Source organism: Denticeps clupeoides, chromosome 2 (genome assembly GCF_900700375.1).
Source record: "Denticeps clupeoides chromosome 2, fDenClu1.1, whole genome shotgun sequence".
Taxonomy (NCBI): Eukaryota; Metazoa; Chordata; class Actinopteri; order Clupeiformes; family Denticipitidae; genus Denticeps; species Denticeps clupeoides.
In genome coordinates, this window is record NC_041708.1 from 16,655,933 (window position 1) to 16,683,023 (window position 27,091).

At 42.6% G+C, this 27,091-nt stretch overlaps 1 protein-coding gene across 7 annotated transcripts in view; it reads left to right on the forward strand.

The window, feature by feature from the left end:
* Positions 1-26,579, forward strand: part of erc2 (ELKS/RAB6-interacting/CAST family member 2) — a 46,990-nt gene extending 20,411 nt beyond the window's left edge. For 2 of the 7 annotated variants that reach the window (XM_028965524.1, XM_028965525.1), the window contains 16 exons: positions 2,019-2,174; positions 4,444-4,611; positions 4,780-4,947; positions 5,549-5,686; positions 5,978-6,118; positions 6,390-6,530; positions 8,410-8,445; positions 9,875-10,074; positions 12,853-12,975; positions 14,580-14,697; positions 14,858-15,018; positions 16,486-16,633; positions 22,601-23,161; positions 23,304-23,372; positions 23,462-23,651; positions 24,017-26,579. In XM_028965524.1, the coding sequence (XP_028821357.1) occupies positions 2,019-2,174; positions 4,444-4,611; positions 4,780-4,947; positions 5,549-5,686; positions 5,978-6,118; positions 6,390-6,530; positions 8,410-8,445; positions 9,875-10,074; positions 12,853-12,975; positions 14,580-14,697; positions 14,858-15,018; positions 16,486-16,633; positions 22,601-23,161; positions 23,304-23,333 (2,289 nt within the window). In that variant the 3' untranslated portion in view covers positions 23,334-23,372; positions 23,462-23,651; positions 24,017-26,579. Of the gene's footprint in view, positions 1-2,018; positions 2,175-4,443; positions 4,612-4,779; positions 4,948-5,548; positions 5,687-5,977; positions 6,119-6,389; positions 6,531-8,409; positions 8,446-9,874; positions 10,075-12,852; positions 12,976-14,199; positions 14,212-14,579; positions 14,698-14,857; positions 15,019-16,485; positions 16,634-22,600; positions 23,162-23,303; positions 23,373-23,461; positions 23,652-24,016 lie in introns of all 7 variants that reach the window. The other 5 variants (XM_028965527.1, XM_028965548.1, XM_028965533.1 and 2 more) reach the window with 4 other exon arrangements.
* The last annotated feature ends 512 nt before the right edge of the window (positions 26,580-27,091 follow it).

Here is a 27,091-nt window from a genome sequence, read left to right on the forward strand (position 1 = left end):
TTTCTTCTGTGTCTCACAGTTGAAGTTTACCTATGATACAAATTACAGACCTCTCTCATCTTCTTAAGTGGGACAGTTAGCACAATCGGTGGCTGCACAATCGGTGATACTTTTTTGCCTGACTGTACATAAATAGATAAAATAAGGTAGAATCACTGTGATTGTTTACCCATGAATATGCCACATTTTTATTTTATCTGTTTGTTTATATATATATATACGAGAACTCCCCTTAGACCAGACCTGGGCCATATGCTGCCACTAACATGGACCCTAAATGATAAGTAGTGCCTTTATTTTATTACCTACAGACCTGCAACATGTCAAGTCATGCTAAAAATTAAAGATTGAAACCAAATGTCACATTTAAAAATGAAGAGCTGCTCAAAAAAAACCAACAAGGTTTTTTCACAAAATTTCACTTATCCAGGACTGCAACTGTTAAGGCAAGTTATATCTTATTGCTCAAACTCACTAGAAACAATAAACCAGAGTCCATGACATACTTGATGTAATTATTTTCTTTTTCTGGTTTATAACTTGTATTTTTTACTTTCTCCACAATTCTTTTGCATAATTTACTGCTCTAGAAAATTCATATTTATGAATTAACATAGCTAAGTTAAGGTTATTGTTGGTTTAAGCCTCAGGTAATATGTAATATGCCACCCAGCCGTTTTTCTGGTTACTGCCAGTAGTGATGTATACCAGCCATTTGGCATGTAGGGCAAAAAAGTACAAACTATCTGTCGACAAACACCTTCCTTAGAATGTTCTGATGCTGTACGACTGTGAGCTAGACACATCCTACTGATCACATGGTCTGGTCTTTAGAAGCCTTCTGTTCAATTTGTTTCTTTTTGACCCTAGAAATAGCTCATCAGGTTTCATGATGCAAAGGTAAAATGAATCCTAAAGACTTGTTTTTTTTGCACAATTAGGAGTTACAGTGAGTGCCACTGTCATGATAAAAAGCTATTAATAAGCAATAATAGTCAGAAAAAGTGTATTTTGCTGTTCTCTTCATGAATGGGAAATATCAGGATCTTGGAATTCAGCCAGGCAGGCAGGCCAGTAAATGCACCAGAGTCCCCAGGCAGCAGGCAGCCCATTACAGCATCTCTAAAAATAACACATGCCCTCATGTGAGGTTGATCGACGGCCCTCGGCTCTCACACGATTGGTGCAGTGGAATACCCAGAGTCCCTTGCTGTTAGTGTGCTGCTCTTCTGCCCATTATGGAGGGAGAAGGAGCTCCACCCATAGCCCAGTCTACCTAGAGAGCAGCTCCCTGGCATGGCCTTTCATTCCTGCGTCACCATGGCGATACCCAGCAGCTTTCTCACTCGCTCTATCAAACAGACACGGCTAGTGCTGTCAGGAGAATTCTGCAGCAGTGGCTTGTGTGTGTGTGTGTGTGTGTGAAGTAGAGAGATGTTTGCTGATGAATCGGACGTACAAGGGAAATGCCGCTTCACTCAGGTACTGAATACGCACTTGAGACGTCTATCTTTTCAGTGTCCAGGCCTTATGCATATCTTATTAAAATCATAAAGATAAATAAAGATTGCTGCAGAGATGAGCTTTTTTTTTTTTTTTTTTTTTGAAGTTCGTGAAGAGGGAGCCCAAGGAACAGAGTGAGGGTGGGGTGGGCTGGGGGGGCTGGAATGGGAGATAGACCATGGCTAATCTTAAAGACGTAGTATTATTTATTTAAAAAGCTCAGAAGCCGGCGCTGCACTCACAGTTGCGGGCTGAGCAGCCGGACGTCCAAAGCGTTACTCTTTCCTGGATGATCACCACTGCTGCGCCGGATGTGTGCGCAATTCATCCAAATGGTGATTATAGACAAAACCTGTCTTTTCCTTCCCTTGCTCCGGAATGCCATGCTGCATCCAAGTCTCGCTCTCTCCCGCGTTCCTCTCCTCCCCATGCAGGTGTCTTATGTAAGGTGCTTTCTGTTTGTGTGAAGAGACGGAATCTTCGGTGTGGCCGCCTCAGTTCTGTGGCTCTTGCAGGACACCAAGATTGCATCGCTAGAGCGCAACATTCGTGACCTGGAGGACGAGATCCAGATGCTGAAGGCGAATGGGCTGCTGAATACAGAGGACCGCGAGGAGGAGATCAAGCAAATGGAGGTGTACAAGAACCACTCCAAGTTCATGAAGACCAAGGTAAGGTGCTGAGCAGAACGGCTTGTTTGGTTCCTTTTTTGGTGGGAATCTTGGGAATAAATGACTGGGATTGTGCTTATGAAGCTGGCAGGTTGTTTCTGTGAGGACCTAGTGGAGTGTGTGTGCGTTAAAACTGTGAATATATCTCTGGAACAAGACTTTTGTAACCCCTTAACATTCCCAGGGCCAAAGCAGCCATCCCAAGACTTTGTACTGTGCAGTTTCTAAAATTATGCAGTGGTGCTGATTTACTATGCTGTACTATGCTGACGGTCAACTTCACTGTGAGGGTGTGTATCATCACCTGACATTACAGGATGAAGAGCTTTGTGGATTTATTTTTAGAAGTCGTTCATCCAGTATGGGGCGTATGGATGTATAATACATGATGAATGCATCTTTCATGAGTAGAGCCCAGTTCAGAGCTCAACATTCACACTCATTTACTGTATGCAGGTTCACAAAACCCACACTGCACAGCACACACAGTACTGATTCTTCACTTCACTATGATGGAGAGAGTTTACCCACCTTAACGCACATGACTATTGTAGCACCCAGCTCGAGTGTTTTGATCGTAAAGTTAAAATTCACATCGATACACTCAATTTCTCCGCTCTTGCACACAAGCAAAGACAAAAAAAAAAATCTCATGGAGAACAAAAGGGAGAAACCTTGAGAAGGAGTGACTGAGAGAGGGACACCCTTCTGTGGTAGAGTGAGTGTGCAATAGGTGTCAGAGCAGGGTTTTTGTTGATTTGGTCAAGAGAACAGTCTAATAGGTTTGTATGAAATAGTTGCTCAAAGTAAATTCGTGGCTGGGACTGAGTGATTATATACAAAGACAGCAGTGGCCCCTGGGTCTGATGATCATCACCGTATATGTGGGTTTAAACTGTTGAAAGGCTTGACTAAACAATTGTGGAGATGATTTCAGCTCCCATTCAGACCTGAAGAACTCCTCCTACACTCTCATTCACCTTAAACATGCAGCGTTTGTTGCTGGTGGTGGCAATGCTGAAGAGCGCAGATAAAGGTTACCATTCCCTACCTCACATGACATGTAAAATGAAGGTAACACTGCATTTTTACTTTCATACTTTACATAAAAGAAGTAGGCAAATAGAAAATGACATGTTCGGGGAAAAGAGGAGATCTGGTCACACTAGGCTAGCGGCGCTGTGCTAATTCTACACAACTTATTTATACATTTAAAGTATAAATAACAATGAAGCGATTAAATCAAATAAAATGATTACTAAAAGAGTTGGCAATGAATTTCAGAATTTGATTTGTTGTGTCGTGCGACGCGGAGACATTTGATTATCAAAAAAAAAAACTTTAGCTGAGCGCGGAGCACAGCGAACGTCCTCGGTCTCTCTTGCGCACTGATGCCTGCAGAGACAGGGTGGAGAAAACAAAAAGGAAAGATAAGAGGGAAGATACAAGGCCATATGGCCCATAACTCACCTGCATTTTAATGCGTGGTTTTACGCTAAACACATACGTTTTTATGAAAAAAAAAAGTGTTTTTATTTTATTTTATTATTATTATAACAGCTCAAGGAGCAACATGTTTGTGCATTTTTGAATAAAGGGTTGGAAATTAATGCTTTTCTTTTTTTTATATTCTAATTTTTTATTACAAATTTTAGTAGCATCCCTAAATATATGCAAATCATGAAACAACTCATGCTGCTCTAATTGAACAAACTGATTATTGTGATGGTGACCCCCAAGAACACCATAATCTAAAAATTCTGACTAAATAAATACATACTTAGTATACTTAAACTATTATTTATTTACGAAAGTCACAAGGAACCGCAGTGTACAGATGACCCCGATCTAGTACATTAAAGACAATTGTGAATGAGATCAAAAGATGAATACAAATTTCCTGATATTTACAGTAATATTTACGGTTATGAATAGATAACGATTGACATTTCAGGCAGAATTATATTTAAAGATATGCGCCAGACAGATGATTGCATTCTGTCCAGCTGGAAATAGTAATTGTTATGTGAAATTGAGCTAAAAAAAGCCACATCACCTAGAATGAGGATGTAGCATGCATGAGAGCTGTCAATCCCCTACTGCCTTACAACATCGAACTCACCTAGTGTATCAGGTCAGCAGAGAAACACAACTGTTTCTCCTGCACAGACTCTATATAAATGAAATACAGTTGTGGACACTCTCTCTCTCTCTCTCACAGACACACACACGTATTTGTTAACACACACATCCACATTGCACATTTCAGATTGACCAGCTGAAACAGGAGCTCTCCAAGAAAGAGTCTGAGCTCCTGGCCCTGCAGACCAAGCTGGAGACCCTGAACAATCAGAACTCTGACTGCAAGCAGCACATTGAGGTGCTGAAGGAGTCTCTGACGGCCAAGGAGCAGCGAGCAGCCATCCTTCAGACTGAGGTGTGTTTTCAGAGTGAACTCCACAAAAAATACTTGCAAAATATATGTCATGCATGAAGTAGGGCTGGGCAATTTGGCCAAAAAATATATCCCAATATATTGACCAATATTAAATTTTCCCTTATACTACCAGTTAAATTAACCCTTGTGAAAATGATGCCTGTCCAGGTGGATGCTCTCAGGCTGCGTCTGGAGGAGAAGGAATCCTTCCTCAACAAGAAGACCAAGCAGTTGCAGGATCTGACAGAGGAGAAGGGCACGCTGGCTGGGGAGATTCGCGACATGAAGGACATGCTGGAGGTGAAGGAGCGAAAGATCAATGTGCTGCAGAAGAAGGTAAGGCTTCAGCTATGATCAATATAAACCCTGGCTGCAATGCATGTACACAATTGTGGCATCTTCCTTGAACACATGTCAAATTTAAGGAGTGATATTGGTTTATCAGAAATACGTTATTTTTAGCACTATGTGTGGAGCGTCTTTACAAGTGTAAGGTCAGGCAGTAGGGGATTGACAGCTCTCATGCATGCTACATCCTCATTCTAGGTGATGTAAACCTGTGGCTTTTTTGAGCCCAATTTCACATAATAATTACTATTTCGAGCTGGACAGAATACAATCATCTGTCTGGCGCATATCTTTAAATATAATTCTGCCTGAAATGTCATTCATTATGTAATCATAAAGATGTAGTAATGAAGAGAAGAACTGTACTGAAGAGGTGGTGCACCAGTACATTCGTACATTCGTTGATGAGTAGAGGCTTGTGCTTTCTGCTTTTCTGCTTCCTCCATCTCCCTCCCCTACTTTCTCTCTTTTTCCATCTGCATCAGTGAGTCCAGAAAACCGTTTTTATTTTGCTTAGCTGCTGAGAGCATGCAAACACTAGTCTGCTGTTACTTTTCCTAATGCTACACCTCATGCTTCTCCTATTCAGATTGAGAATCTGCAGGAGCAGTTGAGGGACAAAGACAAGCAGCTGGGGAACCTGAAGGACAGGGTGAAGTCCCTGCAGACTGACTCCAGCAACACAGACACTGCTCTGGCCACTCTGGAGGAAGCCCTGTCTGAGAAGGTCTGGAGATTGAGTCTGAATCCCTCTCTACCAGCCCTTCATGCTCCACCCATCAGTGATAAATATTTTGTTATCTGTCCATGTAGTGGAGGTTCTTCCTATAGGAAACCCGACCCTTGCCATGTTTTCTCTGGTTTATTATTGAACATTTAAAACCAAACGCTTTAGATTTAGATTATGAAGGGTAAATTATGACGCAGACAGTCACAGATCTGAGTAAAGCTACCCCATCAGAGAGAAGAGAGAGGGTGAAGCCTGGTGACAATGTTGTTCCTTCTGGTCTTTGTTCAGGAGCGGATCATTGAGCGGTTGAAGGAGCAGAGAGAGCGGGAGGACAGAGAGAGGCTGGAGGAGGTGGATGCCTACAAAAAGGAGAACAAGGACCTGAAGGAAAAGGTCAACACTCTTCAGCTGGAGCTTACTGAGAAGGAGGTTGGTCTGAGGGATGTGTGCATGTAAAATTGAATGCATCAGAGATGTGTCAGTAGGGGACCTCTGATTTTCCTCCTTCTTGCAAAAACGTTTAATGTCCTCCCCAGTAGTTACTGTGTGACCGTTTCAGTTCTAAACTTAATGGATGAAGACACTTCAGTGAGTTAACAGTGCACAGAAAGTGAAGTATCAACAGAAGAAAATACAGCCCACCTTACCAAATGGCAGGGCAGTTCAGCAGCAGAGGTTCTAACACTTCCATCTGCTTCAGTCCAGCTTAATCGACCTGAAGGAGCATGCCTCATCTCTGGCCTCCTCTGGCTTGAAGAAAGACTCCAAGCTCAAGTCCTTGGAGATTGCTATTGAGCAGAAGAAGGAAGAATGTAGTAAACTGGAGACGCAGCTGCAGAAGGTATGGGGTTTTTTGGGCTTGCCCAGTCTGGGTAATGATGTGTGTACAGCAGAGGATTAAATTCGATAAGATTATAGAACCAGGCATGGTGCTACTGGAGGAGTGAGCTCTGTTGAAGATAGGAGCTAGACAGACACTTTAATGTGTGACGGATAATGAGCAGCATGCTTGACTGCATGTTTACACACAAATTTATCACAACACTGTTTGAACAGGTATGTACAGTCCCTGACAAAAGTCTTGTTGCTTGTGTACAAATTGACCTCAAGTACCGCTGAATGTGTCTCAGCGTCAAGTACAAAGGATAAAAAAGACCAGTCCATTTTCCACTGCAGCAGAGCTCCACGAGACCTGGTCACCTGAGGTCCCTCTGTCAACCAGAACAGTTTGTCGGATTCTGTCTGTCAGATCCATGTCAGTGCCCACAAACCAACACTAAACAAAGGACAATTGAAAAACTGTGTGGCATTTGCCAAGGCCCACAGCCTGCTATAAGGATGAATGCTGAAAAAGTGGCAGAAGGTGGATTTTTCAGATTAAACTTCTGTTGAATTACTGTGAAGTTTGGTGGTGGAAAAATCATGGTCTGGGGTTACATCCAGTGTGCAAGAGATCTGCAGGGTGGAAGGCTACATCAATAGTCTGAAATACCAAGAAACCTTAGCTACCTTTTATATTACCAACCATAAAAGAGGCCAAATTCTGCAGCAGGATGGTGCTCCATCACATACTTCCATCTCCACATCAAAGTTCCACAAGGAGAAGTTCAAGATGCAAGACCAGACATGAACATCATTGAGCATGTGTGGGGTAGGTTGAAAGTTGGAAGACTAAACCCAAGAATATTGATGATCTCCTGGAGGCATGCAAGACTGCTTTCTTTGCTATTCCTGATGAATTCATCAATACATTTTATGACTCCTTGCAATGAATCCGCATGGATGCAGTCCTACAGGTTCATGGAAGTCATCCAAGATATTAAATTTGGATCTCACAGCACCACTACTTAATTTGCTGACATAATTTTGTATTTATAAATAAATAGATTTGGTCAGTTTCTGTACAGGCGAAAAATATTTGTCTTGCCAAAATTGGACCTTTCTGTCCTGATTAAATGATCATTTTTTTCTGTGAAACTAATCCATTTCAATGCCTTAAACATCATTTTGTAGGGCTTTAACTTTTCATATGTGCTATTTCTAACACCAGTGATTAATAAAAGTCAGGTTAATAGCAGGTGATTCTACAAAAGAGAAAAGCGACTAGACTTTTGTCAGGGACTGTACTGTATGTTTAAATAGTGTTGTAACAATATTGTGTGGTTCTCCAGGACTCCTTTCATGCTCTTCATGAATCATTGCTCATGTGATTAGTTTTACAAATACATGTTATGGAATAAATTATACTCAGAATGTGGGTTAAGATTGCATCTTTAAAATGCAAATCATTATAGTAGAATGTCTAATTTTCCTGCTCGGAGAATATGTTGTGATTTTTTGAGCAGTGTTATAGAGCTATAATGTTACTGGTCCTGACTGGACGTTTCAGAGCAATTTGACAATTTGCTGCCAGATAGCAGTAAGAAAGTGCCATGACAGATCAGTCAAAATGTCATAACATATGTACTGTGTAAGTTGTTTGGCTGTATTGTGCTTTTACAATAATCCCGTCAATTTCCCTGCCTATCCCTGGATTTTGGTTTTCCTGGTATGTTCCTGCTTGGTTTTTCTCCAGGATGTTTCTGGCAGCCATGGGTTAGACAGAAATGACCTGGCTGCTCAAATGCCAACGTTACCATTAACGCTGTCTCCTTGGGTGTCCCCCCCCCATTCCCCCTCATCTGTCCCCATCCCTCTCCTATCCTCCTTTTGCAATGTAGCAAGCAGAGCAGCTGTTCAGTCAGATCAACAACCCTGTAAGTCCCTCTCTAGAACTTCCTGCATATTGAAAGCATGAGGACACGACACACAGTACTTTTACGCAACATGCTAGGACATGTGACCTAAGTGCATTTCCACCCCAAACATACACACCAGTTTGCTTGTTGGAGTGAAAACCATAGAACTTAGAAGTTTATTATATTTATATTTAGAGTTATTATATTATGATTATATTTAGAGTTATCTCATACGTGAGGGTGTTTGTATTATTTATATTCTCGTAGTCCCTTACTCTCCATTACGTCTGAAAACCCTGAATTCAGTGTAGAAAAGACTGGATCCTCATGTTTAAAATATGTCATATTTCTAGCACACACACACACACACACACACACACACACACACACACACACACACACACACACACACACACACACAGAATCTATCCCAGTGCTGCAAATGACTGCACCTGCAAAAGTCACCAAGCATTGATCCTGCATGACAGACCCTGTTACACTGCATGCTGTCCTGTTTGGTGGCCGTATTTTCTTGTGTTGACAGTAAATACAGTTTTCATTGCATTAAACCTGCTGACAGGTAAAGTGAATAAAATTTAGTTTCAGTGACACCCATTAATGGATAAGTTTAAGGGTCAGGGTGACTCTGAAAAGAGCCTCTATATCACCACAGGCCTTCTATCCCTAGTTTGCATTGCTTAATACTTCCGGGGAAGGCAGGTAAACTAGCAACAAGGTGCCCAAGACTTATTGATGTGTGTGAGGAGTGAAGTCTAAACCATATGCTCTGATCCCACAGAAGATCTACTACTACAAAACAGACAGGTGTCAGAACACACCGTGCATCACAGTTGGTTGTGTATGGGGCTGTGTCAGGGTCCCCATGTTGACCCGTGTCCACCAGTAAAATGTCCAATGATAGACTCATAAGTATCCGAAGGGATCAGTGAAAGAAGGTGTCCTGCTCTGATTGTTCATGTTTTTTCATGTGGAGTGGGTTTGTGAGAAGACATGGCACCAGGATGTACTGTGGGAAGAAGGCAAGCTGGTGGAAGCAGTTTGATCTTTTGGTCATTCTGGGTCCATCATTCATACTCTATCCATGGAGACCCTAATTCACAACTTACAGAACTTAGTTCTGCAGAAAATCTCATTGTAGCAGGTACCGCAAGACTCCTTCAGAGAAATGTAATTTTGGTAAAGGAGGTGTTGGTTAATGTGTGTCTCTGACAGCTAGTGATGTTGGTGTTTTGTGCTTTATTCACATTCATGTTTTTTCACTGACGAAACAATCTACCTGAAGGGAGGAGTATTATATTGTATCTGTATTACGTTTTTATTTTCTTTCAGAGACAACAGTTTGTAATGTAAAATGAATTAACTAAAATGATTATCAAGAATCTTCCCGTTCTCATGAAGCCCTGTCTGTAACGATGCTGCCTTGCAGAAGGCACATGAGGTGGAGCAGCAAAGTTCCCGTGGCAACCCTGAGTTTTCAGACCGGGTGAAGCTGCTGGAGAAGGAGGTGGCTTTCTACAAGGAGGAGTCTGGGAAGGCTCAGGCAGAGGTGGAGAGACTGCTGGAGATCCTACGAGAGGTGGAGACAGAGAAAAATGACAAAGACAAGAAGATTGCAGAGCTCGAAAGGTACCATGTCTGTCCATTTATTTGCTCCTGAAAGCATAATTTATGATCAGCTAATTTGACCACGTACACAATTTTTAACTGGAGGAGAAAGATTAGATCATGTATTATTGCTGGTCTGTGATTGATGATTTCAAAATGTGGTTTTGTCTGAAAGAAATTATTTCGTTTGGAAGTCATGTTTTACAGTATTCTGTTCTTGGGGCGTGTATGCGCTTTAAGTTATGTTACCACCAAAATGACCATGTCAATTATCAACTTATGACAGCGACTTTTTTCAGGGCCAATTTAGAATTTGTATCTTTTGCACTGCGATTCATCTTAAAAGCTGTTTTTTCCCCCCACAGCTCTAGACTGGGTGTACATCTTTGTCGTATAATGATGTCTGATTGTAAAATAAACCACCTCTGTGTTCTTGGCCCTCACTTTGTATGGAATAAGGTTAAGGGCACGCCCTGCAGTCACTTCCTGCTATCTCTGCTTTATTTACTACTCAGTGTGTTGTGTCATGTGCTGCTATGTGCTACTTTATGATTTCGGGTGGATTTTGTCAGTGTAAAGTGTTGCTGGCCTCCTCACCCTGCTCTTGTGTTGTTTTCTGATGAGACTACTCTGGCAGTCTGCCCTATGGAAGCCACTTTGCCAAATTCTCACTACCGGCCATGCTGGGCATCCTGCAGTGTATGCAATACTTTATAACATACAGTTAACATCATACATACATAATATGCATGTTCTCCCTGTGGTCAGGACACCAATTTGGCTGTCCTTGAATAGTCCTCCAGTTCAACTTGCAAGCTCAAATCTGCAGGCCACTTGTCAACATTTGTACGCAATGTGTGGGTTAAAAAATACACTGATCAAAAAAATAAAGGGAACACGAAAATAAGAAATCCTAGATCTGAATGAATGAAAAATTTCTTCTTTACATCGTTGAATGTGATGATGACAAAAATCATGCAAAAATGATTGATGGAAATCAAATTTATCAAGCTATGGAGGTCTAGATTTGGAGTCACAATCAAAATGTTCTTGATGAGATGGCAAAGGATCTCCTGAGGGATACTTAGACTAAAGCATCCGCCGGTCCCAGATGTGCCCAAAGAAATGCCACCCCATACTATTCCTGACCCACTGCCAAACCGGTCATGCTGGAGGATGTTGCAGGCAGCAGAATGTTCTCCACATTTTTCTCCAGACTTTGTCACGTCTGTCACATGTGCTCATCTGATGAAGAGCACAAAGCTCCAGTGGTGAATTTGCCAATCTTGGTGTTCTCTGGCAAATTCCAAATGTGCTGCACGGTGTTGGGCTGTAAGAACACCCCTCACCCTTGGATGTCAGGCCCTCGTACCCTCCTCATGGACTATTTCTGACTGTTTGAGCAGACACAAGCTGGAGGTAATTTTGCAGGGCTCTGGCAGTGCTCCAGTACCTCCTCCTTACACAAATGCAGAGGTAGAGGTCTTGCTGCTGGGTTGTTACCTTCCTACGTCCTCCTTCTCGTCTCCTGATGTACTGGCCTGTATCCTGGTAGCACCTCCATGCTCTGGACACTACGCTGATAGACACTTGCCACAGCTCGCATTGATGTACCATCCTGGATGAGCTGCACTACCTGAGCCTTGTGTGGGTTGTAGACTCCGTCTCATGGTACCACTAGAGTGAAAGCACCGGCAGCATTCAAAAGTGACCAAAGCATCAGCCAGAAAGCATAGGAACTGAGAAGAGCTCTGTGGTCACCACCTGCAGAACCACGCCTTTATTGGGGATGTCATGCTGATTGCCTATAATTTCCTACTGTTGTCTATTCCATTTACGCAACAGCATGTGAAGTTCATTGTCAATCAATCAGTGTTGCTTCCCAAATGGACAGTTTGAGTAGTAGTAGTGTGATTGACTTGGAGTTACATTGTGTTGTTTAAGTGTTCCCTTTATTTTTTTGAGCAGTGTATATTTGCCTTAGCTATTGAGAACAAATCTTCAGATCAGAGGAGCTTGAGGGTCGGGTCAACTGCCTTCCAATTTGCATTAACCTCTCAGTCAGATGGAAGAAGAAATGATTAAATTAAACACCAAGCAACCTGGCCTGTAGCTCATACATGCAATTTTGTGAGGCAGTAAACTGGGTCTCTATTATTTCTGCGTGTTCTGAGGAAGATCTGATGTCACAGTGTTCATTTATGAACACAGACCTACTTGTTGGAAAAAGTGTAATGAAGGTCTAGGGACCCCGACGCATTGAACCATGGCATAACATAATGAAAAACAAATTTGCAAGAGAAATCTTGTCGTGTTAAATGTTTACTGCCAGCATTTACTGCCAGAATTGTGAGAGGTGAGGCGTATTTTGGGAAGGTGAAATATGGCCGGCAGATATTCAGTCAGAAATTAAATCAACTGCCGCCATAACCTGACCACCTTCAAATGTGCCTGACCAGAGATGTGGCCAGTTGTCAAGCATGGCAGGATTACAGTGTAATGGGGACATCTGAAGTGTCCAGCCTCTGGTAGACTGCCGCTGGGTTTCTCATGCTGTGAAAGTCAGGGTTTCTCTGATTAACTGTATATTTCTGTTCTTCTCTGTCATTACATTCACTCTTTCTCTTATCTGTTCTTTTTTTGCTCTCTCTTTCTCTTCACTCCTGTTGTCCTCTCATCTGGTTCATCCTCATTTTTCCTTGACCACAATCACTTCCTGATATTCTCTCACCTCTCCTTCCATCCACCTCATTCTTTCTCTTCTCTCCTGGGTGGGCATGGCCCTTCTGCTCTCTCCAGCCCCCCTCCCTCCGCCTCCCGCCCTGTCCTTCGTTCCGGTGGCAGAGCTCCCCCTGACCCCACCCCCTCAGTGTCCGCTGCCCCCCAGCAAATCGGGGGCATGGTGTGGGATTTCCTGGGAAAGTGAGTGCTCTGCCCTGGCACATTCAGATCAGCTTTCCGTGTTTTTCCTGAAGAGTCTGTGATTTCGTTACCCCGGCTGCTTCCTGCCCATTCATAAATCTCTGCATGTGGAGGAGGTGCTGCTGAAAAAGGACCGTTCCCATACAGATCTGTGCAAATGCTTGCTTGTGCATAGCGTTCACCGAAAAGAGTGTGTATATGTGTGTGTGTGTGCGTTCGTGTGTCTTTGCCCACTCTTGATTCTCTGCTCAGCCCTCAGACAAATTGCTAATTTCAATTCCAAATCATTTCAATACAAAAACTAAGGCACATTCATCAACTGTCAACAAAGGTGATATTTACATCACATGCAGAATATGTCTGCTTGGATTGGCCTATAAAAGGGATTTTTTGAAAGAATGTTTACTTTGATGTGTTTTGAGAACACAGACACATAAGCGATTAAACACACACAGACACCAGGACACACGTATTGTGTGCATTTTTACATTGTATTGTGCTTGGTGTAAGCGTTGTAGAGTAGAAAGACTCTCTTTCTCTATACCAGTGCAAATAGATGAACTCCACCCATTTCACCTCTTCATCTGCTCAGACCCCACCCACTGTGAGCAAATGGCTCCATCCCACCATTTCTCTGTCCTCCTCACCACTGCTACTTGTTCACACATGCTTCCCCCACTCACCTTCTTACCTCCTCGCCACCGACATACACCCCCAGCCTGCAGAATTAACCCCCTCACCCTCCTGCAACCTCCGTGGGCTGCATGGCTGGTGCTGCAGTACTGAAGGTCCTGTTTGTATATTAGGTAGGGTTGATGTATCAGCAAGTCTTGTGTCCTCAGGTCTGTTGGTTGTTTCCTCGCCTCCTGGCCCTGTTTCTCACTCTCGCTGCTCCTTGGCACATGCTCAGCCCTCGCTGGTCTGTTAGTCTGCATGTTGGCACCTTCAATCCCAGGCTCGGCAGTTGAAATATCCAAAGCCATGTTCCTGTGAGGAGGAGCTGCATTCTGCATTAGCTGCTGTTTTTAGGGGGCGCATTTGGTTTCCCCGATGTCTTTCAAATTACATCATTTTTTTCCACTTTCTTTGTTGTTGCATCTGTGTGGGTGTGAACTCTAACGTTTATATGCTTTTACTTTCCCTCCTGTTCTTCCCGGTATGTGGCTGTCCCTTCTTGCCCCATCCATTTCTCCTCCTCCTCTTCCTCCTGTTTACTGCCTGCAGTCTTACTCCCAGGTAAGTACAGGCTTGTCAGGCATGACCCCCACTGACCTGCTTTGTCCCCCTGTCCTACTGAGTCATGTCAGAGCAGCGAGCCGTCGTTGTGTGTCACATACATACTGCAAGAGTGTCACTTCAGTCCTGTCTGTACCCTGCACAAGTATGACAATGATTTCTGCACCAAATATCACTGTCTACACTGTCCTGTTCATTAAGAGTGTAAAGTATGCACATCATGATCAGTGAACAGGAGGCAGAAAACAAAACTGAAAAAATACTGTAACACATCAGCCATATGTGTAGACATAATATCATATACAATGTTTTTAATATCATATTAATAGCATAGTGCACACAACTGACATGTTTACCTCCTTCTAAAGGCAGTCAAAAGATCAAAATAAGAAGGGCCCAAACACCAAGCTTGGCACACAGGGAGAAAAGAAGGCTGGACAGATTCTCCAGGACATAAGGAAGGAGAACCCTATGGACAATCCTAAGGTGTGTGTAGTGTGTATTAGATTTCACCTTGATAATGGCATCACCAAATGTATTTTAGTGGCCAAGATCTCAAGTGTCTCAGTGTTTTTCTCTGAAGTGACGGTTTACTGTAGAGTGGACATAATGCAGTCTGTCTTCTATTTATTATTGCCTGTTTCAGATGGAGGATCTTCTTAATGTTCTGGAAAAGACTAGACAGGAGCTGGATGCAACCAAACAGCGTCTCTCCTCCACCCAACAGTCATTGGCAGAAAGGGACGGTCACCTAACCAATCTGCGTCAGGAACGACGAAAACAGCTGGAAGAGATTCTGGAAATGAAGTGAGGACAGTCACACACATACCCATATCTCAGTACACAGCATACCGAAACAAACCATTCATGCATTTATGAAGAATTGTCTAGAGACAATTTCACTGCTCAAAAAAAAGGGGAAACTTAAACAAGATAATGTAACTCCAAGTCAATCACACTACTACAACTCAAACTGTCCACCTAGGAAGCAACACTGACAATCAACTTCACATGCTGTTGTGTAAATGGAATAGACAACAGGTAGAGATTATAGGCAATTAGCAAGACATCCACGATAAAGGTGTGGTTCTGCAGATGGTGCCCACAGACCACTTCTCAGTTACTATGCTTTCTGGCTGATGTTTTGGTCACTTTCGAATGCTGGCGGTGCATTCGCTCTACAACAAGTGGGTTGTCAATCCGAGCTGTGGCAAAAAGTTTGCTGTGTCTGTTAGTGTCGTGACCAGAGCATGGAGGCACTACCAGGACAGGGAGGTAAATCAGGAGACGTGGAGGAGTGCAAGAAGACCAGGAAAATGTCCTTCAGCAGGCCACAAATGTGCATGTGTCTGCTCAAATGGTCAGAAACAGATTCCATGAGGAGGGTATGAGGACCCGACGTCCACAGGTGGGGGTTGTGCTTACAGCCCAACACATTTGCCAGAGATCATCAAAAAAAATTTGTAGAGCTGTGCTCTTCACAGATGAAATCAGAACATGTGACAGATGTGACACAGTTTGGAGATGCCATGGAGAACGTTCTGCTGCAATGTCCTCCAGCATGGTTGGCATTTCTTTTATCGGCACAGCCCTCCATGTGCTCACCAGAGGTAGCCTGACTTCCATTTGGTACTGAGATGAGATCCTCTGACCTCTTGCTGGTGTGGTTGACCCTGGGTTCCTTGTAATGCAAGCCAATGCTATACCACATGAGACTGCAGTGTGTCAGCAGTTCCTGCAAGATGAAGGCATTGATGCTATGAACTGTCCCACCCGTTCCCCAGACCTGAATCCATTTAAGGTCACATTGCACCACAGACTGTCAGCATGCTTTAGGGAGGAGATTTCTCCGGAGACCATCCACCACCTCATCGGGAGCATGGCCAGGCTTTGTGAAGGAAGGTTATACAGGCATGTGGAAACCACATACACTACTGAGCCTCATTTTGGCTTCTCTTAAGGACATTTCATCAATGTTGGATCAGCCTGTAGTGTGTTTTTCCACTTTAATTTTGAGTGTGACTCCAAATCCCGATCTCCATGTGTTGATCAATATGATACCCATCGATAATGTTTAATAAGAACATTTCATTCATTCATCTAGGATATCTTATTTTTGTGTTCCCCTTATTTTTTTGAGCAGTGCATATCTATCTAACTGAGAGTATACAGATCTAGTAGACATTTAAATGTTACTGTATCAAAATACAATAAACAACATAATGACAAGACAAAAGTTGGAAAACTCACAGCTAGTCTTACCTCTGTTCTCAGGCAGCAAGCTCTGCTGGCAGCCATCAGTGAAAAGGATGCCAACATTGCCTTACTGGAGCTTTCTGCATCCAATAAAAAGAAGACACAAGAAGAGGTTCTGGCTCTGAAGAGGGAGAAGGACCGACTAATGAATCAGCTGAAGCAGCAGGTAGCGTCTGAGATGTATGGAGCAGCCTGTAAAGAGGGGCTTTGGGTCCACCTCTGTAACTGTGGGTGCTGTGGAAGTGAGGTATCAAACAGATTAAGTTGTTCTTACAAAAGAGCAACACAAGAGAGAATGAAATAGGTGGTAGTACCCTACTGGGTAACACTCAACTACAAACCAGAAGACCACAAAGTAACAGGTCCAACTCCCACTTACTGTCCCGGAGTAAGACACTTAACCCTGAGTGTCTCCAGGGGGACTGTCCCTCTAACTACTAATTGTAATGCGCTATGGATAAGGTTGTCTGATAAAACGTTGTGAAGGTAAATGTACTACTACAACAACAACAACATTTATTTCTTATATAGCCCATAATCACATACAGTATGTCTCAATGGGCTTTGACAAGCCCTACAGTTGACACCCCCACACTTGACCCTTCTGCACACAAGGAAATCTCCACACAAAAAAAACTCTAGGAGAGAGAAAAAAAAGAAAGGAAGAAACCTTGGGAAGGAGTGATACAGAGAGGGACCCCCTTCCAGGGTAGAGTGAGCCTGCAAGTGGTGTCAGTGCAGGGTTTATGATTGTCCAATAAGAAAAAAATGACAAGTCCTACAGTTGTAGGGTTGGAGAAGTCCAGAGTGTAGTCCAGTGTCACGGTGTACATTACATGTCCATTATGATGCAAATGGTCCATTTGAAAATTCTTGAAGCTTTAGTTGTAATGGTGGTGGTGGCTGTGGTGACCCTCTGGTTCATTTCATGCTGAGTCATCGTTTAGCAGTTGTCAGGAACCAGGAATTATCTGCTGGTCTCTTCACTGGGGTCTGCCAGTAGTCTGGGTGCTTGATTCAGTGCCTCTGAGAAAACAAACAGAAGCAGCGTCAGACTGTGGCATTGGACGACTGATACTGAAATATGTGGTAATAGTGATGTATTGGTGTTACAGTGGCCCGGTACCCTAACTAGGACAGCCTAACTAGGGTGAATTTAACTCCGTCTGTGTCTAACAGGGTGACTGTGTGATAAAGTGGACTTTATAATTGACACTGTGTCAAAGTGAAGTGAACTGAGTGTCTGGGCCTTTTTTCAGTTTAGATTTAAGCACTGAAACTGTGTCTGAGTCCCAGACACTGACTGGCAAGCTGTTCCATAACTGCGGAGCTCTATATGAGAAGGATCTGCTCCCAGCTGTGACCTTCTATACACTGGGTGCCAGCCCCCGTTGATCGAAGGGGGCGTAGCGGGTTGTAAAGAACTAAAAGTTCACTCAGGTACTGCGGGGCGAGACCATTTAGGGCTTTATAGGTCAAAAGTAGGATTTTTTAGTCAATCCTAAATTTGATGGGTAATCAGTGTAGTGATAGTAAGACTGGGATGATTAATTTCCTAGTTCTAGTTAGAACTCTGGCTGCAGCATTCTGAACTAGCTGGAGTTAACTCATGCACCTACTAGAGCATCCAGACAGTAGTGCGTTGCAGTAATCTAACCTTGATGTAATAGGGACATGGACCAACTTTTCTGCATCGTGCATTGAAATGATATTTCTTATTTTCGCAATATTTCTAAGGTGAAAGAATGCTATCCTAGTGACATTATCTACATGCGAATCGAATGAGAGACCGGCATCAATTATAACACCCAGATCCTTTACTTCAATACTTGGTGAGATAGAAAGGCTATCCAGAGTTATAATGTAGTCAGCCAGCTTATGTCTGGCTGCTTGAGACCCAATTACGAGAGCTTCTGTCTTATCAGGGTTTAACAGAAGGAAGTTGGTGAGCATCCACTGTCTAATGTCCTTCAGACAATTCTCTATTCTGTTCAGCTGCTGCCTCTGATCTGGCATTGCTGATAGATACAACTGTGTGTCGTCAGCGTAGCAATGAAAGCTAACACTGTGTTTACTGATGACGTCACCTAAAAGTAACATGTATAGGGAAAATAGTAACGGACCTAAGACAGAACATTGTGGAACACCAAACTCTACTTTACTATGTGAAGACAAATCACTGATCTGATACCGATAGGTCAGATATGATCTGAACCATACAAGGGCTGTTCCCTTAATTCCAACAACATTCTCTAATCTGGCTAGGAGAATAGCGTGATTGATAGTGTTAAACGCTGCACTCAGGTCAAGCAGGACAAGCAGCGAGATGCGTCCCTGATCAGAGGCCAACAGCAGGTCATTAGCCACTTTAACCAGTGTCTCAGTGCTATGATGAGGTCTAAATCCCGATTGAAATACTTACTGTTACTGTCTAGGTTTGCACTCAGCTGCTGGGCTACGACTTTTTGTAATATTTTTTATATTAACTGAAGGTTGGATATCGGTCTGTAATATGAAAGCTGACTTTGATAGAAAACAGGCTTTTTAATCAGGGGTCTGATGACTGCTACCCTGAACGATCTTGGTACGTGGCCGGTGCTAGGCGACGAGTTAATAATTTTAAGGACAGGATTTATAATATCGGGTGCTACTTGTTTAATGAACCTTTTAGGAAGTGGATCCAAAGCGCAAGTACATTGATTTGATGACAATATTAGTTCATGCTCTTTTGAAGCATTCTAATCGGTCGTCAGCTATTTGAAGATTATTTTCCTCAGAAATATCGACAGAGCTGTTTGTGGTGCTTTTAATCTTATCTCTATTCGTAACTGTTTTAGTATTAAAGAAATTCATAAAATCATCGCTACTATGATGATATTGAGTGGTAGTATCCGCTTCTGTCTTATTCCTGGTTATTTTGGCTATAGTTTTAAACAGGAATCTGGGGTTATTTTTGTTTTTGTCTATTAACGAGGACAGATACGTTGATCAAGCCGCGCTAAGAACCTTCTTATAGTTAAGGAGGTTCTCCTTCCACACTTTTCGGAATACGTTTAATTTACTTCGCCGCTATTTACGTTCTAATTTCCGGGCGGTCTTCTTAAGCGAGCGCGTGTAATCATTATACCAATGAATTAAGTTTTTATATCATACTATCTTCCTTTTGAGGGGAGCGACATGATCTAACGTACTACGCAGTGTTAATTCTAGACATTTGGTCGAGTTCAGCGGGGTCTGACGGTGAGTTTATTAGTGTTGATAAATCTGGTAGGATATTGATAAACCTCTGTGCCGTACTTGATGGGAGTTGAGTTTGTTGTGTCTGAGACATATTTTAAAAGTGATGAGGAAATGATTTGAGATCATTTCAAATTTAAACCGAAAGATCGAGCGTGTGACCACCTTCATGAGTAGGTCTTGTTATATTTTGTTTAACTCCAACTGAGTCTAGTATAGACAGGAATGCTGTTCTTAGCAAGTCTTCTAATTTACTAGTGTTTACTAGTATTTACTAGTACTAGTGTTTCCATCACTCTCCCAACATGCACAGCAACTGTCCTGTATGTATCTCATCTAACTTTATTCTTCCAATTGTTCTGTATTTTTGTGTATGAGATCAGAATTAGTGGAACCACCTATGGAGCTAGATAGCTAAATTCTGCACTCACCGGCGGACATGTTCTGAGAGTGGGAGTTTGCAAGGTAGAGCTCTAAATTGAATTCTATAATTTCAGTCAGGTCAAGCCCACGTAATAAATCAGAGGTTGGCAAACACGAACATCTGGTCTATAGTGCCTATCCTTTCTGTATGATTTGTTGCTTGTAAATAGGATTTGTTGATGGTTACAGTTTTTCAAATGTTGTAAAATGTTTTTTGTTTTCAGGTGATGGTGACTGCATATACATATATAAAACTATGGGGCTAACTCTTGTTCTTCCGTGGCAGGTGGTGAGCCAAATAAATACAGAGTACTTATTATTGCAGAGGACTTATTACATTTCACAGGGTTTTGCAAAATGCTGCTTTTTCCACTCTCGATCTCTCTCTTGCGCTAAATGAATAAATTGCACAGAATATTTTTATTTCACAGAAATATTTATTTCTTTATTATTTATTGTTATTAAACAATGGCACTTATTTAATCTTTTCCACCACTACCTGCATTGCAAATACTGTAGCGGTATGTGGACTAGGTGCTTAAACATTTAATGGCTGAAGAATAATAGTCTTTAGTCTTTATTAGGCACTTTACATTTACATTTACATTTACATTTACGGCATTTGGCAGACGCCCTTATCCAGAGCGACTTACAACGTGCTTAAGTTACCATCGATGAAGAGATCAATTCCGGTTCACTAGGACCCCAACTATGAATACATCTATTTTATTCACTCTGTTGTAGATTCTGTACACAAGTTCGACAAGAAGAAAATTACAATTTAATCTAAATATTCTTTAAAGAGGAAGGTCTTGAGCTGTCGTTTGAAGGTGCCCAGTGACTGAGCCTCGAGGGGAAATTCATTCCAACCCCGAGGGGCCAAGACAGAGAAGAGTCTAGATGAATGTTTTCCTTTTACCTTCAGAGATGGAGGGACCAGGCGAGCAGTACTGGAGGCTCGGAGAATACGAGGTGCAGTGCGAGGTGTAATAAGGGCTGTGAGGTAGGATGGTGCTACTCCATGTTTGGCTTTGTAGGCCAGCATCATCAGTATTTTGAACCTGATGCGTGCAGCTACTGGGAGCCAGTGGAGGGAGCGTAGCAGAGGGGTGGTGTGGGAGAATTTGGGAAGGTTGAAGATCAGTCGTGCTGCTGCATTTTGTATGAGTTGTAGAGGTCGGATGTACATAGAGGTAGACCAGCTAGAAGGGAGTTGCAGTAATCCAGTCTTGAGATTACTAAGGACTGAACCAGTAGCTGTGTTGACAGATGAGGGCGGATTCGTCTGATATTGTAGAGAAGGAATCTACATGAGCAGGAAAGATTGCTGATGTGAGTTGAGAAGGAGAGTTGGTTGTCTATTGTTGCTGTTGCAGCGGGAGAGAGCTGCGAGTTGTCTAGGTAAATAGCAAGATCCTGATGTGGTGAAGAATCTGCTGGAATGAATATTAGTTCAGTTTTGGTGGGATTGAGTTGGAGGTGATGCGCTGCCATCCAAGACGAGATGTCAGTTTTTAATCAAGATATATATATTTATCCTATTTATATCCAGCAATTCCTATTCTCTACTATATGTAGTACATCTTTGTTGAAATGTGTCTATTTAAAAAAAAAAAAATCATGTTGTATTTATTTATTTATTGTTTTTTAAAAAATTGTGAAACTGCAGTATTTACGGTGACGTAAGGATTTTGTCATTCTAAATTTTATGTGATTTTTTTTCTTTTTAGACAAGCAAGTGCCATTTATAATATCACATATTGCAAAATTGATCTCAGTAATTACAATATGACTTTTATTCCCAAATCGTGCAACCCTAAAACAAGAAACCAAAAAACTTTTGCAGTTGCCCTCTAGTCTAATATATCAAATAGTAATATATTTCTTAATATAAAATACAATTAATATTGTATTTTAGAAGAGCATCTTGCCCTCACAGTGTCTGCCAAAAAAAACTCTGGCCCTTTGACAAATACAGTTTACGACCCCGATGGCTTACCTGCAGAAACCCTGAAAGAGATAAGTTGACAGAGACTCACAACCCTTCTCTGGATCCTGGAATAGTTTGGCAGGAAGAAGGACTTTTGACATTGTTCACTGGGATTTCAGCTGTTCTATTCACTGTGTACACGTCAGACTTCAAACCAATTCGGAGTCTTGCCACATGCAGAAGATCTCAGATTATGTCCGACAGGTACCTACAGTTGATCATGGGGCTGCACCTAAATGAAAAACTGGACTGATCTTCAAACAGCCCTCAGAAGGTTAGGGTCCTTTAACAAACCTATGTCTTATCTGTCAGCGGTCTTCTATGCTGCTTGGATAGATGCATGAAGTCAGACTCTTTCATGTTATTCCTCCAAGACAATTACCTCCACCCTCAACAGTTCCACCGAGGACATCTTTCATACAAATGTTCGGATTGTGAATACGTCAAAAATGCTTTTAAAAAGATTTTGTTTTTACTTTACAGACACAAAGCAGGATGAAGTTGATTGCAGACAACTATGAAGATGACCATTACCATGCCCATCCTCAACACCATATCCAACCACAGCCGCCGCACCCACAGCCAGGCCAACCCCAGCAAGGCTACCCACCACATCCTCAACACCCCCAGCAGCCCCCCTATCCTCATGTACCACACCCACAACACCCTCAGCCACCACCACAACACCCGCACCCACAGGGACCCCAACCGCAGTACTCACAGCACCCCACACACCCTCAGCCTCCTCCACAGCACCAACACCCCCCACGACCTCAGCAGCCCCACCCTCAGCACCTCCCACACACTCAGCAGCACCTACATGGACCACCGCCTCTCCAGCACCCCCATGCCGGACACCCACACGGCCCACCTCCTCAGCAGCAGCTCCCACACCCTGGGCCACCCCACCCACAGCAGCATTCTCACCATCCACCACACGCTGCACCCCCTCATAGCCAACACCCCAGGCACCCACCTCCTCATCACCGCGGAGGTCCAGTCCGTGGACCCCCCCACCCCGGCCACCGGCCTTCTCTCGAACAGGTGGGTTTAATTATCTGGCCCATCAGGAGGTTTTTGCCAAAGGTGACATCCTACAGACATTAATGACATGTATTGTAGGAGGATTGTTTTTAAAAATGTCCACTTGTGTTGGTGCTGATTTTTTGCCTGTTCTGAACTCCAGCAGGATGATGAGGAAGGTATCTGGGCATAATCGTTTCCAAAACCAAAGCGCTCATGCTATCTCGATGGGGTGAGATTTGCATTTTTTTATCCATGGCTACTGATCAGAGTTTGATTATCTGCCATGTCACCATGTCTTGTTTGAACTCATGGCTACAGATGAATCAGTCACTACTGGAGGAGCACAGCCAGGCCATGAGGATGAAACTTCACACAGACCACCTGACCAGACCTACCCCTGCAAACCCATCCCTTTGTTGGGGGCGGGGTCGGCTTTTTTCTGAGTTTTGTGTAAGGGGCGGAGGTGTGCAACTGAGAGGGCTGAGTGAGGAGACTGACAGCTGAGCAGGTGAACTTTTTGGCTGTAATCCCACCCCTACAGTCCATGTCTCAGTTCCAGTGATAGCCATGTGATTAATGCAGCACTGTATAAAAGCATCTCTAGAAGGTCCAGAAACCTACTCCTTTTCTTTGTTCCACGTAATTACAGCATTAATAAAACCACATGATGCAGATTCCTGTACACTAGATCCTTCCTCAGCCTTCATCAGTTCCTGTATAGAAACACAGCTGGTCAATTGACTGTTTATGACTGCTTAATGATATGTTTTATTGTTATTACAATTAGACCATGTGTTACTGTTTGTACAATTTAGTCTCTTCAATCTTGTCATACATTTTTATTATGTGTTTTTTTGCTTGTTTGTTGGACAGGTGATAGAACAGCTGAGAACAGGAGGGCAGGGCTGGAACCAAACTTGGATATCCACCTAGAGAGATGTTGTGCTGGAGTAGTGGACTCATAGAGACTTGCTCCTTTCTACTCATCTTCTTACCTCCAATCCACAAGCACCCAACATTTGCCTGGTTCTGCTCAGCTTATATGGCTCTCAGCCTGCTCAATGTCATAGCTCCTCCCTTTGCCTGGCTCCACCCTTTGCACTGACATGGTCCTACCCACTCTGTCATCTGGTCTGTGACATGGCTCATATTTGGCTTCTTCCGGTTCTGTGGCCTTCCGCTGCCATCAAATCTCTTTATTTATTGATTTATTCTGAGCTTTGAATGTTCATTTTTTGCCAACCTCTCTATGGGGGCATCTTCTGCTTGCCTTTGGCCATATTGAACACATTCCTCTTTCATTTCAGGGCAGCAGCATAAAGAGGTGGAGGTGGAGTGCCTGTATCATGGCGCTACAGACTGGGTGTAATTTTCTATGCAGACCTTTGAGTTATTTCCAGCTACGCCACCGTTGATTTGCTAACACGTCCATCAGCACCAATCAGAAAAGACTGGCTGTATAAAAGCAGCAGTATAGATTGATATCAGTCAGTCACAATATGCACCTTCTCCCTTGCTCCGGGGTACAATGGTTCTAATGGTGCTTCAACTGGTGCTTACAGACGTCAAGGTGTTAGACTAAACAGCGATGAATGGAAGGGAGCAGTGTGGGTACAAGTCACTGGGTTTCATCTAAAATCTGCTTATTCCAACCTACATCCATTCCTTTCTGATATCCCATGAGCTCAATCTCGATATATATATATATCAAAAAAGATAAAGTGTCTTTCTGTGGTCAGAATATTGTGTCAAAATACTGATAAACTGATGCTTTCAGTTTTTTAATCTGTAGAAATGTTTGGTGTGAGAGAAGGCGTGTATTTAATTTTATTCATGTATTTGAAGTGGATTGTGGGAAAATGAAGATAAATGCAGAGCGTCTGCTGAAACCCACATGTACATATCAGGTGCACGACTGACGCTCATGATGCCTTGGACAGCGCCACTAACCGCGCCCTGCGATAGATGTAGAGATGGGTTCAGAAGTGAAAAACCGTCCATTTCAGTCCCAGAGGCATTACATACGACTTCTCTTTACGTCTGGTGCAGTTGCTGTCCTCTTTCCAGTCGTGAGGCGTGTTGTCCTGTGTGCCAGTTGTTTAGAGTAGGGCACAGAAATGTTAAATAAAGTGTGAAATCGGACTGTTAGTTTCACAACGCTCCTACAGAACTTTGTGTTTATTCTTCCAGGTTGTTCTTGTTGCTGTTTATGTGCTAGAACCATGAGCCCAACCATCATTGTGAGGTACATCTGCACTCAGCATCACATTCTGCTTTGGTCACTTCTGAGTTTGTCAGTCGTGTCACATGTCTGAAATCAGGCAGTGCAAGTCAATTGAACATCCAGACATTTTACTTTAACTTCAGGGGGACAGAGCTGTTTCAGGTCCTAAACAGCCCAATACTTGAAGTAGGGGTGATCTCCTACCATGAAATCCTAATATACTCTGCATGGTGGACAAAACTCATTTCTACATGATGTGCCAACTGTGTGCTACAATTTAGGAATAATCGCTTGGCCTCTATGCAGAGTGAAAAATCCCAAGTTCACCGATGTGTGGTAGAAGAAACAAGACCCACTGGCCCAATAAGAAAAGAACGAGATTCATAGCCAGTGGATTGAACAAAATATATATAAATATATAAGGCCTTCTAGTATATAAAGATTATTGTATGATATAACATGTGGTTTTGCTTTTCTTTTACAATACCAATGCAAACTTTTTGATCATACAGAACACTGTGACCAATGCCAGAAACATTCTGTGTTACAGCAGGTTTTTACTTTTTTATTGCTTTGTTTTTTTATATGCGTTTCAGTTTGATTTGTATGGGTTATGCATATATTGGTTTGGTATTGTGAAATGTGTGTGTAAATTAATTAATTAATTGATTTTCTGGCCGTACATTAAGAATTTTAGAAGAAAAAATACTGTGAGTGTTGAGCATGCTGAATGACTACTTGGGGTAAATCCCAAAATGCATCATTCCTCATAGCATCAAATGCATCTGCATTTTGCCGGTGTGATGGGTCCAAAAGAGGTGCATCTTGTCACCATGTGTATCTTCATTGGTGGACAACCTGTGCAATTTTTGTGGATGTGCATGTTTTTGGGGTGTTGTGCTGAGAGTTGAAATGTGTGTATGTGCATGTGTATTTGTCAGGGGGAGTATGAACATGTGTGTGTGTGTGTGTGCGTGTGTGTGCTTGGTAAAATCTGAACTCCTCCATGCTATGAAACCTAAAGAAGGCGTGGTTTAGCATTGTCAGCATGGGTTCTGTCCTGTTTGGTGTATTGAAATGTTGTGAGGTTGTCTCCCCACCGTTACCACTACCCTGATGTTTGGTACTGTACGTGTTCTCTCAGAATATTTATTGAGTGTTGGCCAGCTTGTTTATATCCACAAAATAAAAGGAGATCTCTTTCTGGAAGAATTTCATGCATTCATGTTTGCCTAGAAACAGAGCAGAAGACTTGGACAGGACTGCTAAAATAATGACTTTCATATTGAATTTGAGGCCTTCTGTTAAAATACAAAATGATACATTCTGTTGTCCTCATGGCTAATAATAAATCTGATTTCAAGATTTGTGGATATGCTTGATATGCTGTGTACAAAAGTACATACAATAAATGTTATCATGAATCAATGAATTATTCATTTAAAACTGACAAGTGGACATGCCTATGCACCCATAAAAAATGTTATAGTTTAGAGCTGAAAGACTGTAAGCAGGCAAGTGAATCATCGGATTGCAGTCAGCAACTGATATTTTAGAAGGGCGGTGTGAGTTGTACTTCTCGTATGGACTAAATTTTTCAACATTGGTTAACAAAGGATTGAGGGTTTGACAGACACAGAATGAAGAGGATGAGTCCCAAAGTGTCCATCATGCCATGTCATGCCCCAGAAGGAGCAGCACTTCTAGTTTACACCTAATATAAG